We start from the raw sequence: 20,013 nt of genomic DNA on the forward strand, positions 1-20,013 counted from the left end.
TGGAGCAGATTCAGCGGTGGAGCTAAAAAAAACCCCATGCACATCCAAACACAAATACATCCAATAGTTTAGCAGTGATACTATCCTACCTGGGGCTCAGGTTTTTTCTTCACCTTCCTTCTAAATAAATGTCCTAACTATTGGGTAATGTGGGACACCCAGGCAGTGAACTACAAAACTCCTGCCTAGGGCTTTTTCTCATTTGAGAACTGAACTGCCCTGTGCTTCACAAACACATGGCAACATCTAAAAGGAAGACCCTGCTGAAGGTTTTCAGCTAGTTCAGAAACACCAAGATGGTGGTGGGTTCTGTGCATGTCCCTGAGAAAACTAGCCCCTCCCTAACTTCATTTTTGCCCCTCCACTTTTCAATCAGATTTTGCTGCACTTTCAATCTTCTTATGCAACACCAAGATTTAAAGCTCTAGTAGCAAAGTTCAACTTCTTAGAAAAGTCTGGTATTTTATACAGACCCAGATCTCTTGAAACTCCTCAACTGTATAAAAGTGGATTGGACTAATTCTTACTTTACTGAAATCATTATTCACCGGGAGCTTGCTTGCGCAAGGGCATAGCCTTCAAGACTGTGTCATTAGTAGCAGTAGTAGTAGTAGTTCTAACCTGCAGCTGGAGTTCATAGATTTGACTCCTCTTGCAGATCTCAGTAACAATCAATGAAATACCAGAATTTATTAATAAGCAGGCAGAAAGAAAAGGACCTGATTGTATCAGAGAACAAAAGTCTGTTTTCATCATTTTAACTGTTGTTACGGTTTTCATCTTTTTTTTGGGGGGGGGGAAGCATCAGCACTGTTAATTCCTGAGGTTACTTATTTTGCAAAAGAAGATACCTGAAGTTTTCTAAAGGAAGTCACACATTTCCAACAGGTTACATGTGTTATAATGATATAATTTGCTACTTAGAACTGGGAAATCGCTTTAACTTTCATCAAGTGTATAAAAGTGTTATCTTTATGCATTGTTTTAGTTGTTCAGATTAATTAAAAATGTACTACAAGGATGGGCAGAATTTTGAATTATAGTTTAGTTTTTCCATAATCCATGCTATCTTTTGCATTTTGTATTAATATACACAATATCTGCTTCATACTTCCAATAAACAGTATATGCTCATAGCAGTTATTTCCTAATGTGATTCCTCTTCTCATTTCTGGAGAGATATCTCGCAACAGAAATGAAGAATTGTGCATCCTATCTCAAGCTGAATAGATGTATATCTCCATCATTCACTATCATTCCATATTAGATTTAAAGTCTAGGCCAAAAATAATTTGTACAGTTAATGCTGTTAAATACTTTTTATTCAGGCATAACTACTATTTTGAATCTCTCTTAATTCTATTTTCATAATCTCCAGAGTGAAGCAATACTTTATTCTATTTAAGTACATAGGATGTAAGGAAGTTCAGGGATTCTGCTCCCTAATACTCATTGACAAAATACTCAGCATAAAAAAAGCGGATTGCCAAGACGTATGGTAAACTACCCTTAGAAAAAACCTCCTGGCATTTATTACATCATCTGGATTACACAGGTGCATATCCATCTTCTCCCATATTTGGAAAATAAGAACTGCATTCTCCATTCAAAAGCTTTTAACTTATTTACAGCTAGATCTGGAGACTTAATATTTATCATCACAAAGTATAAAGCCAAATGTCCTTTTTCTTCAGGAGCACCAAAGATTAACAGATTAGAATGTTTTCCACATGTCCATTTTACTGTCAAGAGAATATTAAAGAAGTTTTCCAGCTTCCGCAGCTCAGCCAGATGTCAATGGATCCCACAGTGAAGCAAAATTGGCAGAGTAGCCTTCTCATGACCCCGGCATTGTTTTATCAAGGATCAGTTTAAAAGTATAAAGGGCCATTTCTTGCTGAGATCTGTAATGTTTTTCAGCCCTTTTCCCCTGCAATTACACAAAAGTGCTGACTTTGTTGAACTACTGATACGCAGTAGTATTTCTTACGACTTCTCTCACACTGTGCTGTAATTGCTGTTTGTGTTGGCCCAAGAAAAGTACCACGTCTTGTTTCCACTGTACATTTCCGGACTCTGGTTTCAGTAACATCAGTGTAGGATATTGTACTGGGCATATGTTTTGTTGTGTAAACATTAACTGGTAATTTACCCTGTCAATCTCCACCGTATGGCCTTCTAATTACCAGAGGCTGAGGAGCTTCAGATGGACATTTTATAAAATATTTACTGTAGTTATACTGCTTCTTTTTTTCTTCACTGGTATCTGTGTTCTGAAAATCATTGCAAGGGAAAAAAATACAACTTCAAAAACCGTAAAACAAAACCCAACAACAAAGCCAAATGTATTCATTCTTGCACACCTCATTCTCTAGAGGAACTAAAGACTAGGTTCCCAATTAGTTAGGCAAAAGTTATGGCAACATTGCAGTAGACATTACAGTATAATAAAGTATTAGATATTTCTGTTTTCTTTCAATTTGATTACTCCCTTTTACATCTTTTGTACCAAAAAAAAATATTATTTCTATCAGTACTTTTTTTCTTATAATTCATTCTCACTAAATAGCCCCTGAACTTGCAAACAGCTACGCACATGCTTAATTTGATTCAAGACTCAGACAAATGTATTTAACAAATGGGACCACTAAGGTCTTGTTGGAAAATATAGCATCTACTGCAAAGATTCAGAACCAAGGAGTACCCTCCCTTTAAGAGGTCTGGAATATATGTTTTAGTCATTCATCTATATAACTTCAAGGAAGTAGAACTTTCCATTTTGTTACTTTTCCACTAAAAAATAATATCCTGAGTAGAATTCCAGGATGGTATTAAACAGTTAATAATTACAGTAATGTGACCAAAGAAGATGCAATCAAATAGGGTATCTTTTTGGATACCATAGGCAGAGTGAATCTCTATTTCAAATAAAGTTTTCACCATAATTTTCGTCATAACGCAGGAAACTTTAAAAAAAAGTGTGACAGTTTCTCAGCTTCTACTATTCCATTGTAACTGGATCAATTTTGTAATATTCGTCACATTACAATACCTTATCACATTACAATACCTCCAAAGGATTCTTCCCTTCCAATACATTGACTAATTAAGTGGTAGCATTAAGGTGGGGAGCCACAAAAGGTAATCTGTCCTGCAATTTTTTTTCCCTTATTCTGAATAAAGTTCCTTTTTTAAAAAAGACAGTTGCAAATTGCTCATCCAATGTATCTGCCAACAGTAAAGCCAGAACACCTCTTTTGTTCAAAAAGGCATTCAACTTAGAATCTTATTTTTTGCTATAGATGTATATTATATTGCCTTGCTAAGTCTACTTTTATTCTGTTTGCTCAGTTTAGAGGAAAAGATACATCAAATTAAAAATTCTTACCTATTGTTGCAACTCTTAGCGCAAGCAAAATCTTACTGTTATGAACATAGACCAGAGAAAAATCTTTCTTTCTGTAATTGTTTACTTTATGCATGTGAAAGGACTCTGTGTTAAGCAAATCACATCGTTTGCCTCTGACAATCTGTCACCATATAGCACTTGCACTAAGCAGTAAAGGAGAAAAAAATTAAATAAACAGGAAAATATGCAAGCTGGCAAAAATTATGGTGTGTATAAAACTATCATTCATTTATCTTTAAAAATGATCAAAAAGTTTTTATTTCTGAAAGCCTGGCTGTTTCAATTTGTACTGTAATATTTCAAGCGAAAAAAAAGATAAATGACAAATGAATTGACTCAGGAGACTGGTTCAGTGTTGCTTCTGCACAGCACAGAGAGAAAAGATGATTGTCATACTTTAAGGACTACATCAGCTTTGGTTTCTGTCTTAACTGAAGAGTCATCTTTGACTTATTCCACTTATGCAAATGGTCATTTTTTCTCATACAGCTACAAAGATCCACCCAAGACACTAATTTAGACTGAGTTCAGGAACTTCAGTCTGATTATAGTATCTCCGGATTTTCGGCAGTTTAATTTACCTTAGGAAACACCCTTGTTTAAGGCTTGTTTAAAGCCACCTGATGTATCTCAGCAACAGGAATTATCTCTCCCTCCTTTGTTGTTTGCTGGATGATAACAAAATTGGTTCCGAGGAGCATAAATATGCAAGAATGGCCAGAGGTTTAGTTCCACCCCCTCAGCACAGCTGTCTGTAGAGCTGCCCAAAAAGGAAGGAAGCATCATCCCGTAAACACTGCGCTTCCCTACTGGAGACACTGGGATTTGTGATTTCCCAGGACTGTTCCTGCCATGGCAAACTCCTCTGACCCTTGCTTGGGTCTGAAAGTCAGGTTCCATGCAATACCCTCTTTTTCAGGCAGAAACTAGAACAAACACACTCACAAATAACGAAAGGTAATGAAAAGAAACAATCACTTCCAAGTGGGAAGCACTGTAGTGATTCTGTCCTTATTTTACACTTGCTGTTAAACTTTAAGAAAAAATACTTCAAGGTAAAAAGGGAGGGGGAGTTATTTCCACTGGGTAGAAAAATACATGTCTAAAAGGCATTTATCTTCTTCTAGCTGATGTATACAGTCAGAGCCTGATTAAAGTGCAATATGATTATAGGGAGAATTTCTAAAAACAAGTCAAGCAACTCTTATAGAAATAATTTCTTTTCAAAATACCATGAAAATCAAATGAGGAATTAAATCCTGAAGAAAAACCTCTTTTTAAAGGTAGTTAAAATAATTGTATCTTCATCAAACTTTTGAATTTTTTCTTTCACAATTGTTTTTAAAAATATGTTGAAATACTGTATGTTATTTCTGTCACTGCACCACATACCTTTTTAGCGTGCAGCATGTAAGCTCAAAACAAAGACAAAGTGAAAGGAATAAGACTGTCCCACAGCCAATCGAAGAAACTAGCTGAAAACACAAAGCTAGATACACAACTACTGGCATACTCATATGTTCTAGACTAGAAAGTATCTAAAACTATATATCCCAGAATCATCATCATAAGTACACCTTAATCACAGGCACAAATAGGTGATCTAATAAACATAAGCCTAGTATTAATCTAGAACATGTTTTAGATGACTATTTTTTTAAATATAGACATTGATTTTTGTGGTGTATTTAAATTAGAAATTTAACTTAAATTGGCATGTTAGCCATGTCAGTTACAAAGACTGGCCAACATTTTCCATATTCAGATCCTATGGTAAGCTGGGTTAGAGCTTTGCCAATCTTTTACTAATCAAGCCGATCTCTTGTGGGGCAGATATCTGCCCTGAACTACACTGCTCTGGAAAAACTTAGCCGAAACAGTTCAGCTTTTCAGAACAACTTACATGCACACCTAAATGTGTCATGCTAGTAAAGAGTGATAGATTCCTCAAGTGCTCATGCCCCCATGCCTTGAATCAAAGGTGTGTAATGTGGGGAGTCCCACCTTAGCCAGAGAGATGGGTGCAGTGTACAGATGTTTAAGGAAGCTCTGCAGGGAAATGGGACGCCAGCAGCACGGAGCACTCAGAGCTGACCAGAACCTCTGAAATCTCAGCTCTGAGACATCCTCAAACGGCCACTAGGAACGACAGCAAAAATCTCTCTTTTGTGCTGTTAGCACACAGAAACTTGTGCTCTTTTGTGGCTATAGATATATATGACCAGTAAACTAAATGGCGTCAGGAGCGGAACTCAATTGCCCACTCTGTGTAACTCTTGCCACTGTTGTAAAATAACAGTTATCAGTTCAATTTCTGATTGTTACAGGCAGTCGTCTCATCAAACCTACAGCCAGCCATGTAGTCTCATGTAAAAAAAAACCGCAAAATACTACCTTTTTTATGCATGCAATCCAGTTGAGGCACAATAGAAAAATGCACAGGGAATTTGACACCAGTGTGCCCTCACCATATTTTTTATGCATGCTACAGATCAGTGACTTCAGTTTTCTAGTGCTATATTTTCACAACTCCTAAAGTACCAAATATTTATTTTAAATTGGGCTTAGCATTTTGAAAACTATTTTATACTAATTTGTTCTATAAACACCTGAAAACCTTTCTTGAAAAGCCTTCTTACATTTCCAGCATTTGGAAGTAATTTGTTTCTAGTCCAAAAAAATGAATGTCTGTCTCTAACAGAAAGAGCTGGATTACTGCCCAGTCCACTTCAGAACTGGATGATGCTGACTCTTAGCCATTTAAATAGTCAAGTTAAACAAGACACAGTTGGGATGATAAAAGGAGGTCTGTAAAAAGACTATTGCTCTGGCCATGTGGACTTACAACTATCAAACAATGACTAGGAAAACAGTGAAAGAGAGGAAAAATTAACATAAGTGCCAGGGAAAATATTAGGATTAGGTGAATGTAGGAGCACGGTATCTGTTCGTATCATTCTCCCTTGCCAGCGAGCTGCCAGCAGCATATTTACTCCACTTAAACATTGATGGAGGCAAAGAATGGCAAAAAAGGCATTACAAAGGAGAACAAAGGAGAGGGGAAGTGGACAGTAACAGTCTGAACAGAATATTATCCTCAAATGGGCCTATAATCTTCTGGTTTTGTATCTGAATTATATTCTATGCTATTTTGTGTGAGCGTTTTTTGCAAGCACAACTTTGCAAGCTTCTTATTAGCTGGCAAAAGGGGAAATAAGGTAAAATTGTCTTCTCGTATTCTATTAATACTAATTCTTTCCCTTTTACGAATTATAGTTCCAGATATGACAACTAAAGAGTAATGCAGCAGAACAGAATCTGATGAAGACCTAAGAATCATTTCAAGTAAATTCTCTGAATCTGTTTATTTTTGCATGGGAAGAAGTTCATTCACAAGAGGAGAAAGATGCACAGTAATGGAAGCAATACTAGAATGCCTTTTAGGTACTGGTCAACGAAATCAGTATGGCCTTAATGCTTCTAGATTTAATGAATCAGAAAATGATTGGTGAAGCTGAAATTGGAACATAACAATGACACTGAAGAATGAAATGTGCAAATGAACGTCACTTAGAGGATGAGAAACTCAGAAAGGAAAGCATTTAAGACGTGATTAGGAAGCTACAATAAAACATCATTCCAAGAAAAAAGTAGAAGTAGGCAAGGACTTTATTTCTCTAGTTGCTGCAGTGATTTCTCCATTCATATTCCATTTAGACTGAGGGTGATACATCTATATGAACTTGCAGAGATATAAAGAGAGATGCGTAGATTGGCATGAGAAATTCAAGGTTTAAAAATGTTTTAAAAGAGATCTGAGGTTTGATTTTAAGCCAAAGGGAAGTCGTGTCTACCGCTCCAAGTCAGCTCTAGTGAGGGAATTTGGAGATGAGAATAATCTATAACTGATGAAGGATCTCTTGGTCTGATTAGTATCCTGAAAGAGACTTAGACTTGAGGTTTGTTGGTTCAGTAACTAGGGTTGAAAGCTTCTGAAATTCAATCATCATATTAGAGGCAGCTAGAACAATGTAGATTTCTGTTATTTGTTAATCATTTACAATGTACTAAGTTTCATTTAAAATAAAAAACAAACCCCACAAAAACATACAGGCTACCTATTGGTATACGCATGTAAATACATCTTTGCCTCAGGAACTCTGGCGGCTATTTCAGTATACGATAACAAATATATTCCCTTTCCTATCCTAAAAAATTCCAAAAATAAAAATCTTGAAATAAAGTCTACTGTTTAAACTTTTTTTTTCTAGTAATAGTGTAACAGTTGTAATAATAGCAATGAGGAATTTATTTGTGAACTATCAGGCTATCAAGTTTTTCTGAAGCATAGGGAGAAAGGTCAAAAACTTTCAGCTCCTCAGAAATTGCATACTATGCACATCCTGCAAAAAGCAGCAGAAAGCAAAAAAAACAGAGTTGCTACTTCTTTTGTTCTGATCTGAGAAAAGAGCAGGAGTGGTACTGCCTGATAATTTGCCTGGTTTCTTATTTTGCTGAAATTCCAGGCAACAATGTAAACCCACTACCTATAAAAAGCCCCCCCCCAAAAAAAGAAGGAACAGAGAAAATACTGGAAAATCTCTCTCAGTTTTTCAGTATGAATGCCTATGTTTTAATTTTCTTCCCATACGTAGGTCTGATTGATTCATTTGTGCAGTATGTTTTTTCACTTACAAAAGTAACTAGCTGACTGCTCATAGTAGCAATATTATTTGATAAAACGCAAGTGTTTTTCTACTTTCCTAAAGCACACACCCTCTTTTTAAGTTTTCTTCACAGAAATCTTGCAGTCTGGTACCTTTTCATAATTCACCTGCCATTTCCCCCCTAACTTATCTGCTTTCAAATACACAGTCTTATTCACCTCTATCTTGTTAGCTTTCAATCTTAAACAATTCTACTCACTCTTTCCTTTCCTCATATCATGTACTCCTTCAGCTCAAACATCTGATTTTTTTAGCTTTACCTAAGTGCTATGTTGTTTCTATAGGAAAGTGGAATAAAAGGAAACAGAAACAAAAAAGCAAACTGATGTTTTCGAAAGAATTTTATATTATTGCTAACAGCTCTTTTAGTTTGCTGACAAATAATTCAAAAGTATTGTTTACACTTTCAAACCCAGAAAATACTTGGTAAGTGCCTAGGATAAATTAGTTCCTAGAGAAATCCAAAGGTAGAAAGCTCTAGGAAGACCCTTAAAAGAACAGGCATGTTTTAACAAATAATCTCTTGCTTCACCTAAAATTATGTATAATCCTATACTCTTACTTTTGATCCCAAACTTTTTCTTTTGCATGTTTTAGAATATTACACAGATTTACACTTACAAATTGTGCCAGCTATCCTGTTTCTCACAATGGAAATACAAAATTTGAAAAGTTTAATTTCTACAAGTTAGAACAATTGCCCTTAACATGAGCATTATGGTATTGCAAATTATTCATTTAAGCGGGAAAACCTGAGACCCACAGACCAATTCTTCCACAACCCTGATGATGGGTGCTTTCCAGCTTGCAGAAATTCCGTTTCATAACTCCATTTGTTTCCTGCCATTTAGCCAACTTTCCACTTATTATATGCCTCCACGCCTTAATATTAACTTCCAGTGCAGAACACTGTAAATTATTTTCTGAAAAATCAAAGCATATGATGGCCACTGTATATCCTTTGTCTTCTTTGGCAGTGACTGCCTCAAAGAATTCCAGTGAAATATTGAAGCATGACCAGCCCTTCCTGAATCCTGTACAGCTATTCTCAGTCAAGCTGTGTTTTCTAATGTTTCCCTATCTGAACCTTGAAATTAGTTTCTGGAGATCTCTGTTAAGTCTTCTGCAGTTTCCTAGTATATCTTTGTAAACAGCAGAGGAAAGTAAACTTGTGAGGTCTGCTGAAACCTTTCCATTTCTACATGTTTCTCAAAATAAGAATGCAAAAATATTAACATTTTTTCAAGATCCCAACATATGTGCATGTTTCATATAGCAAGTCTTTCCTACCCTCACATTGTGCTACATAAATTCTTCAGAGTGCCAGGCTGTGCAGGGGAAAGGAAATGGAGTGTTACAGAACTCAGATAATTTGATTAGGCTTGTATGGTTTTTGATCACTTGCCCACTGATATACCTTAGCTTTTTTAATCTCAAAATTACATTCTATACCAAACTTAAAATCTATTCAGTTTCTAAACTTCAATTTCAAAAATTAATTTTAAATGTAGACCTCATAAAACTAATTTGTACTTGTCCGATGCTCTTCCTCTGTAGATTTTTTTTAGCACTTCACAAACTAAAAGAGATGAGCCTTATTCCTGTTTTACAAATAAAAAACTGAAGAAAAGTGATGTGCACAATGACATGTTAAATCAGGAAAAGACAAGCCAAGATGTTATGGTTCCTGCCTCCTGTACCTCATTAATTCCATACAATACCTCCCTATTGCCTTAAAAAATCCCTTGTCTTTAGTACAGTGCTGCAATTTTAAACTATCATCACAACTATTTTTGCTCTGTTAAAAATTAGTTTAGATGTAAATAATTTCATTGCCAGGCAGTGGGTACCCCAGCACACTGCTGATAACAAAACAAAGTCATAGTGGTATTTAATGTATTATTCAAGCAAGGCAGCCCACTGCATACAAGTTCCTTTCCTCAATTACTACATAACTCCCCAAAACCAGTATTTTTAGATCTGTTAGCAACAGACAAATATGGCTAGACTGCCTTCCTCAGCTAGGAAGTTCATATTCACTGTTCTATAAGAAATTCCTAGCTCAAGTCTAGCGCGATGACTACATGCAAAGCTTCACGCTTTTTCATGGTTGCTTATCTATATCTTCCCTACTCTGTTACAGAAGTGTCAATTTATTCTACTACACTACAGATCTGGATGATTGTGCTTTGCAGGGAATTAAAAAGAGAGCATTTCTTACAAATAAAGAATTATTAGGTGTCTTTTTTTTTTTCTTTCTTTCTTGATACCATCTCGAATGTCCAATTTTAGGTTTATAATGAGTTAGACAGGAGTTGAGAGATGTAGCTGTATAAACAAATTTATAATCCTACCACAACTGTAGCCAATGGTCATTAGGAAGAAGTGGAACTACCAGTGATGAATATAATGCATAGGAGTCAATGGTAGATAAAGCTGGGAGACAGGACAGAAGATTTTAAATCTTTATTCAAGGCTTGTGCATACACTTTGTTCTCTGTTTTACAGGGAGAAAGTGAGGGAATTCAAATGTTGGCTAAACCTAGACTATGGGCAGATAAAAAACAGTTCTAAATTTTGACCCTCCAAAATGGACCATTTATATCAGCACATAAATAAATGTGCATACCTGAATTAATGATGCTTTATTTTAAATCTGCTTTCTTTGTTCTCTTTTAAAGTCTTTGTTTTGTTTCAGGTTTAAAGCCACCCCCAAGTGAAGGAGGAGCAGGAGCCCTCACTGAGGCTCCTTAGCAGCAAGCAACTCCTGGGCAAGAAAGAGATCTTAGCTGGCCTCTAACCACCAGCTGAAAGGGGTCTTGACAGCCTGTTACTGCAGGCAAGCTCAACAGCCACAAACAGCAAATCCTGTGTTTGAAAAAAAAAGGACAAGCTAAGTACTTACATCTAGGATATGGTTTTGGGTGGAAAATTCATCTCGCCTGAGGTTTCACATGTAAGCTCGTAAGAATCATGGAAAAGGGGAATTTTAAACACAAACTTTTCTCAGTTGCTTAACTTAGGCTCTACCATTTCAGCTTGCTGGCTGTTGTGAACTCTATTCCTGTAATACAATGATCCTTGTGAACTAATAAACGATGAACTTCAGCATCTATGTTCAGATTCCTCTCCTGGTTCTGGCACTTCAAACTTAGCCATATCAACACTGACTGCCTTTGTGTGAATCTAGTCCTTCTACATAAGTAAACTGGAGCCATAAAACTATGCAAGTTGTTTAGTCTCTCCAGCATGTACCAAAGGGGCTATAATCTATTTAGCTAAGTGATGAAGGGAAGAGTTCAGCAGACAGCCATTTCTATTTGGATTTTTAAAAAAAAAAAGTTTGTTTAATCTTTAAAATTCAAGGAACTTAAGACATTAATTAAATATTATTAAATATTTTAAACTCTCTGTAAGGATATATATTATAATGTTTGTAATGAAAACCTGTATTCACAAATTTGGATTTTGCAGTCTGAACCTTGAAAGTTTAATTAGGGGCTTGCTAAATTCTGTTTCTGGTAATAAAGCGTGGATTTTATTTCAAAAATCCTGTTTTCTGGAAAAAGAAAGCACTAATAAAAAGTAACTTCACTGGGCAAATCATCAATCTCATTCATCTCATTGTGTCCAATAAGATGGAAATAATTACACAAGGTGGTTAAAATCCTTGCTCCCTGTAAGTCGAGTTTTATTCTTATTTTCTCTAAGTTAGGATTTGATCCCAGTAGTGTAGGGATCGATTTATATTAATGAATTACGATAGTGATTTGAATTTGATAAAGTTCTATGGGATTACCATTTGATTGTTTAATTCACTGAGGTATCACTGCCGGCCAAAACTCCTCTTTGCCTCTTCCCATATTCTTTCTCATGTTCGGATATGTGCTATGAAAACAGACAAAGCTATTTCTGGCAACTACACAAGCTATGCAAGAAAAGAGTTTAGTATCACTTCCATTTAAAAACTTCCCCTTTCGTACCCGTTCTGCACACGCTACGGGAGTCAATTGTCACGGTAACTCAAATCTCCCCAGATCAATGGTCTCCCTTATTGGGGCCTCTCCAGCACAGAAGTTTCCTGACCCATCTTTTTGCCCTTCCTTGGAGGTCTGTAACAATTTCCTATAAATGTTTTACTATTTGTCTTAGCTACATTCTGTGTTTGTCACATTAGCTAACCCACATATGTAATTTTACTCAAAATACCACAACCTCTAACCAGATCACCACATCACTTCTCATCTTCTGAATTTGTCTCTTTGGTGAATTGTATACTCTGATATTTTAATATTAAACCATTTAACGAAGAGCCATTCATGTTTCTAGCTTAAATGTTTACTGTTTTGTTCTGAAGCATCGCTTCATGTTCCTCACATTTTTACACAGATTCTCTTCATAAAAGAAAGAGAATTTCCTTTCTCTAGGCAATGCTTTCTATCTGTATTATTCACTTCAACAACTTAAAAAAATTACTTATCCTTTAAAAGTTGGCTAATCTCTCTCCCATCTTTCACTACCTATCCTCTTGCTAAAACAACACACATAAAACTGAATACTAAAATTACAAGACTACTTCCCTGCTAATTTCTTATACAGATACAGCCTGTCAGTTCTAGATGACTTTGGATCAGCCCCAAACAAAAGAAAATATTCTGGGTAGTATAATCCTGCATGGAACAATGCGATCTGTATAAAAAATCACTTACTGAATCACCAGCACCTCTTTCCACTCCTAGGAGATCTCCCATCGAAGCAATGCCTGAATTAGTGTAGAGTGATTTGTGGCTTTCCAGCTGTCATTCATTAATTCTTAGGAAATACAATATACAATACAATAGTACTCAGCCTGAGGTTGCAGTCTGCAATGTCTTAGGAAGAGTGCAATTTGCCTGGTGAATGTTTTTTAAAATTGTTTTCAAACAATAACTGTAGCCCATTATTTCTATAATCCCTCAAACACATTTCACTCCTGATGAAATATTGTGTTGGTTGCACAATAAAGGAGAAAGCATAAGGAATTGCATCTGTGGAGAGTCTGGTCTATGAAACGAACTGCTGAGATGAAGACAAGGGATTTTACTCCAGTACTTTGCCATTCGTGTTTCTTGGGCAGAGAGGAAAGCACAGGCAAGCCTGACAGCAGGGGCTAGAAGTGACCTGGGCACTCCGATCCACTGGCTTTGGCTCTTTACCATCTGGCTGACCTGTGAAAGTTGCCTTGTTTTAGAAATAGTATTGCTTAGCTGTAATGCACCGCTAGCTGCCTCGTTTGTTTGACCAGAGACAGGAGAGGATGTTGGGACGTACCAGCCCCATTTGAGGATCCAAGAGCCTGGGGACCTACCTTTAGAGCGAGCCAAGGAGCTGCTTGCACAAAGCCAGTCAGAGAGACTGTGTAATGCCTGCTTCATCAAGGACTTTTGGCAAAATCTATGACACGGTCAGCTCAGCCAAAAACACCACACCTTTAGACATGCACTGTAGCAGAACTTGAGCACATAGGGAAGTTTTCTGGTGGGTCATAGGCACCCCTGGCTTCCCAGAAATCTGAGAAGGCTGCATAGGGATATTTTTTTTTTGGTCTATTGCTCTCTTGAATTTACATGTTAATTAGCCTGAACCGTACATTAGGTACCTAAGAGCTTTTTTCCCCTTTAACTCTTACACAGTTGATTTAAGAAGTAAATAAAAAGATAGGAGCAGGAGGTAAACGTGAAACAAGAATCACTTACAACAAATACTGGGGTTAACAAAGCATAGCCATCGTTTGGTGTTTAGTAGGCACCAGGACAGCAATTATTTTAAGGAAGGATTTGAAAAACAATGCTTCAAGTATTTTTATGGCAAACTCCTCCCATGCTCAGGGGTTTTCATGCTTTTAGCTATTACATCTGCAACTGAAGCTAACTGTGAAATTAGCAATTTATTCATCCCATGGTACGTACACGCACATTTGCAACAGTAAAAGTGAGTAAGGGTCAATAGTGAACACTGTGAGTAAAAGTTAGAACCTTTTTTACCAGATTTTGTCATTCAATATTTAACCAAATACCTGCAGAGATTCCCATATTGAAACATTTCCCTGTTCCTTCTTGTTGCTTATATCACTAATACTGTTAACACACTGCTGTTATTTCTAAACAACATAATAAGAGCTCTGCCAAAATAACTCAGGACAAAGGAAAGTTGACCTTAAAAATGGCTGCCTGAATTGCAAGGAATCAGAAGATGCCATTAAGAATAAAAAAGAACAATAAAGGCCTACGATTTGTAAACATCTTCTGTAACATTTAGTAAAAATAGGTCTCCTTTGCAATGCATGTACACATTAAGATTTTTTCAAGATTATATCTTTACAAAAACTACATTAGAACTTATAGACCGTTTCTTGTATTGTGTCCTATTCTTAAAAATATATGAACACAAAGGGAAAAATCTTTCTTATGGAAATTAACTATTTCTGATTATTTAGCCACAGATTTGAAAGAAGAATACATAGGATATAAAGTTGTTGCTAATCTTATTCGGAAGGTATCATTGATAAACAAAAAAACATACTGAAGGCATGTTAACAGTGATAAAATTATCTAGACCACTCTGTCTGTGTACATAATTACCAATAGTTTAGATTTATCCATCTGAAATCAAGATGTAATTATGCGTTTTTCTATTTTATATTTAGATACCTCTGTAAAATAGAAATTTTAGTTTAGTGAACAATGAACATATAGATGTTCCTAAGAAAAGTGGAATCTGAGACATCAGAAAAAAAATACATTCTATCATCTCCCTCATTCATCCACAATCAATGGAATATAATAATCACCACTGTTTCTTAGCAATTTTGTGTGGAATTGAAGGTAATAAGTAGGTAAGAATTGAAATTTTCTTGCAAAAGCAACAGCAGTAATACCTGTAGACAATACAATATGTGAGCAATACTTTTTGAAAGTTTGGTGCATGCCTCTTTCCTTTTCTAGTAATTTCTTTAAGGCTGGAATTTTTTTAAATTGTGCATTTGAATTAAACTAAAACTACTACTACCATAGCTATAAAATGAGAACCTGAGTTACCTGTATGGCTGTGAGGATATTGGCTAACGCCTGGCCATACGTGTCATGACAGTGAACAGCAAGAGCACTCAGAGGAATTTCTTTCATAACAGCTTCCAACATTCTTTTCATACTTCCAGGAGTCCCCACACCAATTGTGTCCCCCAGAGAGATTTCATAACAGCCCATACTGTACAGCCGCTTAGATACCTGATTAGAAACAGAGAAACATGAAAAGGTCAAGATGAAAGAATATAAAATAGGGTCAAGAACGTATATTAAAAAGGACACGCTTCTGTACGGGTTTCAGGTTTTGACCCACCAAGGTGGACCTATGTATCAGAAACCCTCTATTCATTCTTGAAAATCGTCGCCCAAGAAGAACATCCCATAGATACTCTTATTTTATAGTTCTGCTTCTGTACATGGAATAACCAACCAAGACAAATCCATCAAAAACTTGCTTTTTGACTCTCCCACAGAATCCAAATAAGCAAGATTTTACACTATGAATTAAGTTTCTGTCAAGTCCTTTCCCAACATTTTCCTCTCTCTGAGGATTTCCCAGCTGTTTGGTTTTCTCCATGTACTTTCCAGCTTACAAGTTGTGCAGGGTAAAGACCTGCCCTTTTGTTGGCTTATTACACGGAGCCACGCACATGGCTGAACTAAGACAATAAATAATTAACAAGAAGCCTGATTTTGCTTTCTCTTGGCACTGAAAATATCAATGAAAACTGAAGTTTTAACATGACTTACTCAATATTAATTTTGCTTGCTTTTCATGAAATCAAACATTAAAATACTAACAAAGCAAAACTAACTTAATTAACATTCTAGTCCTTAAGTTTTAAAATTTTTCTTAATACCAAACAAAACCCTGTACATATAGTTCTTACTTATGTAAGTAGACCCCTAAATGTTTCTGGAATTATGTCTTTGAGGAGTTCTTTGTATGAGTAAGAGATTCGAGGTCTGGCTTCATGTTTGTACGGAGAGAGACATACGCTCGGAAGCACAGAATTATACTTGCACCAAAAATATTGCTTTAGAAATTGAATGTAGGATCTTTCCATCTTAGTTTTGTTTAATTTATTTGGAAAGGGTTTCACCTTATTTTCACTTGCTGAGTATGTCTGTCCCCTTTAGCATTTCCCACTGTGTATCAGCAATCCCGAAAGGCTACTCCACTAGAATGGAATCCCAATCTGGAAATTAACTGTTTAGAAATGAAAAAATACGACCCTTTTCCAAGACATCTTCAGTTGCACTGCACTCTGCTGTTAAAGCAATTCCAGGACTTCATCAGTGGGATTGCTGTGAATACGTCTGAGGAAGCTGACAAAGTGCTGCACCAGCAGTCTCGGAAGTGCTGGATTAATATTGCTGTTCACTTAATTCAAAGAACAGCTGAAAAAGAACTTCAAGTAGTCTGAATCCTTCTGCTTAAAGCTTGGAAGTGCTATGACTATTGCAAAGGTAGTAAAACTCTTTGTGCTTTAAAGTCAAAGAGCCCCTGGTTCGCATCAACATAAATTCAATATATGCTTTACAAAAGGGACATTCATCAGATTGCAAAAAAGATTCTATCTTGCAGCATATTTTTGTATCATCAACACAGGGCAGGTGTTTTAACTGGACTACTGTTGTAAGAAAAAAAAAAGATCATCTGCAATTAGTGGTAGATTACCTATAGTTCATCCCGAAACTTCAGTTTTTGTTTAAGATCAGGGTAAAAAAAGCAGACTGCATTTTTTTCTCAGGTTCTTTTTCATTCACGATTCAAAGTTTTTCTAGATGAGCATTTTAGTGATGACAAAGAGACTATATAAACTGCTAGAAATCATGTTGCATTCACTTCTTTCCCATGCTCAGTCCTTAGGTCTTTCAACTTCTGAAAATAAAGTTCTGAAAGATGAAAGAAGAGAGGGGGAAACTCTGCTAACAAGCTGAGCATCGTCACTGACTTGTCATGATCTAACCTTAAGGTGACCCTTAAGAAGAGATCTATATTTAATTTCAAGAAGAATGTGCATGCTTGGAAGCTGAATGGGAGTTTTTCATATTGGATTTTCTATCCTACCATAGTAGGAGGCAGCCCATTAGTTATATTTTTGTAAGTTTTCAATGTGGATTTTTGGGAGGAGGGTGGGGGAGAAGAGAACACACTGTTTTGTCAGTGTAATCAGAATGCGATTATGAGCTTGCAGCTTTGTTGATTGAACAGGGTTGTGTTCTGCACCACTGAGCAGTTTTACTATGCATGAGTCTTGTGCTACTCCCTTTGGGAGCACTGCCCTGACACCAAGCATTGATCAAAATGGGAGTTGGTGACCCAGCACTGCAACCCCTTAGGCATGTGAACAATCCTACTGCTGGAAATAATATCTAAAACTATACCCTTAAACTGAATACAAAAGGTCATAATCGAGTTACAGATGATTTTAAGCAAATAACATAAAAATACACTGCAGTCCTTGTGCTGTAAGGGAAACTTTATAATAATCTAACAGCATTCAAATAAGAACAGGCACATTTTCTGTAGCCTGGATAATACTTATATGAATTCACTGCTCTAGGTTAAAAGGAAGCTAAGGAGAGAAAGAAGCAGGCAGAAAGATAAAAACAGCCAAGTATGTGACTGGAAGACAATGGATAACACAACTGGCTTCAAGGATGTTATACGGTGCTTCCAGCAACTTTCAAGCCTTATTTGCCTAAGGTTGAAATTCACAAACCACAGGATGATAAACAAACCACGGGTGACTCCATTTCAAGAAAAAGCAGAGTGATAAAAAAGGACTATGCAGTTTATTTTAATAGATGAGAAATGTTTTGGGTTTTTTTCAAATAAAGAGCCATATGGATGGACCAGATGGATTCTAGAAGTGTGAAGGCATCTGAAGTTTGCACTCACTAGATAACTATGTGTAAAACCTAGTAAGCCTGCATGTAGTCTAGTTAATGAGCCACCTCCCCTAATTGGTTTTGCTTCAGTTAAAAAATCTTTTGCTTAAAAAAAAAACCAAAACTGGTCACTGTCATTGACTGCAGAAGAAATGGTCTAAACCTTTCAATCATAGCTGCTGGTTGCAATGCACAGTCAAGGGAGTCATACACTTCCATCCCGAGAAAGATGATGACCAGAGAGGCAGCTCTCTGAAAGGGTTTAGCAACACGGCCAGTAATTTTGATAATTCTGACTCAGCAAAGGATGAGTGCATGTGTTTATGTAAAATCCATTAACAGCTAATCAGATGCTTCTATATAAACATCAGTGCTTGCTGAATCAGGGCCTCAATAACTTTAACGAGGCAGCTTTTATTCTTAAACACATACACAATGGTGTACAGGTACACAAGAAGACACTTATTGGGATGAAGACAGAAAATAAAATACCTGTGTGAGTAAAAGTTTGCAGGTTTGGAACATTAAGTAGCACTCCCACTAGCAAACTGAAAAGGAGCTCTTCTGTGCAAGGAGAGTAGTTAAAAAACAAGCAACACAAGGAAAGAAGCCTGTTGGGGAACATGACATTGCAGTAAGCAATCTACCAACAGCACAGCTGAATCTGTCATCACCGCTCTAACTAAAGCTGTGTCACTTCTAACTTTCACTTCATATTAAACCCAATTAATTTAGAAATACTGAGTACCTTCCAATTTAGCTATTTTTTTCAAAGACTGTGAGTATATGTGGCTGCTGTGGGAGAAGTATTATCACAAGTTCCATCTGGAATGTATATTAGAAGAAGATGCAGGAGAACAGGACCTGAAAGCCACACATGCAGAACACAATATATCAGACAAATGTTGACTAGCTGCTAGTGCTACAAAAAAAAAAGTGGTTTGGAGATTCTGCTAGATCACCAAAAGTGGTGATTAAGTGTAGCGGAGAAGACAAGTCTTTCTCCAGGAGGAAGGCCAGCGTTTTCTGCCTTGTGCTCTTGAATTCCCTCCACTTTCTTCCCTACTGTCCATTTCAGCTTTCATGCCCTCTTTGCCTTCCTGCAAAATTTAACACTTGTGTTTCATTCATCTCTTTCTCTGCTGGAAAAAAAGGCTGGACTAAGACATCGTCTTTCTTCTCCTTTATCCTAAATGGGAAACAGGCCGGAGAGGGAAGGTGCAGGTTGTTCCACCAGAGCAGTAGAGCAAGTTAAGTAGTAGGAAATCATGTTGGGGATGAGTTTTGGTTCATGTGTCAATCACATGACGCTTGCCACAAGCACGATGTAGCAGCGGCTCTAGCGGCTGACAGCACAATATGCTTATGCCAGCATAAAATGGATTTAAAAGCAGATGCCCTTTGCAAGAGGTTGTGCTGGAAATCATCTCGTACAACATGGTCCACTGACATATGTGCTTGAGTCTATTTCCTTAAGCACTTCCTTACCTTCTTGTTGGAGGAAATAGCGCATAATATTTTTACTCATGACTGGTAACAGTCAAAACATACTATTTTCCTTAGATCTGACTGCATATGGTTGAGTGAGGTTATGCACCCAGTTTTAGTATTAGCTATGTTTTGTGTTTATTTTCCTTAAATTTTATCCATTAAAGATCTTTTTAGGATTAAGTAGAGAACATTACTTATAGACATTTTAAAATGTATTTTTGATTCATTAAAAAGGCAAGCCAGAAGTTCACTCTTACTTCTGCCACTTTAGCTGGTATGATGTTTCCTTCATATGGGCATCCCAATGCACATGACACATACCTATAATAAAAAGAACACACAAAGATACTTCTGTTTTATATATGCGTCTCTCTATCCATCCATGTTACATAAAAAAAAGGTTAAATATAATTTTGAATATTTA

At 36.6% G+C, this 20,013-nt stretch overlaps 1 protein-coding gene across 1 annotated transcript in view; it reads right to left on the reverse strand.

Annotated features, from left to right (window-relative positions):
- Nucleotides 1–20,013, reverse strand: part of HMGCLL1 (3-hydroxy-3-methylglutaryl-CoA lyase like 1) — a 79,941-nt gene that overhangs the window by 14,647 nt on the left and 45,281 nt on the right. Inside the window, exons 6-7 of the mRNA XM_075148034.1 lie at nt 19,847–19,910; nt 15,213–15,401 (exon numbers count right to left, since the gene is read on the reverse strand). Coding sequence (XP_075004135.1) covers nt 15,213–15,401; nt 19,847–19,910 — 253 coding nt within the window. The remainder of the gene's footprint in view (nt 1–15,212; nt 15,402–19,846; nt 19,911–20,013) is intronic.

This window comes from Calonectris borealis, chromosome 3, assembly GCF_964195595.1.
Source record: "Calonectris borealis chromosome 3, bCalBor7.hap1.2, whole genome shotgun sequence".
NCBI lineage: Eukaryota > Metazoa > Chordata > Aves > Procellariiformes > Procellariidae > Calonectris > Calonectris borealis.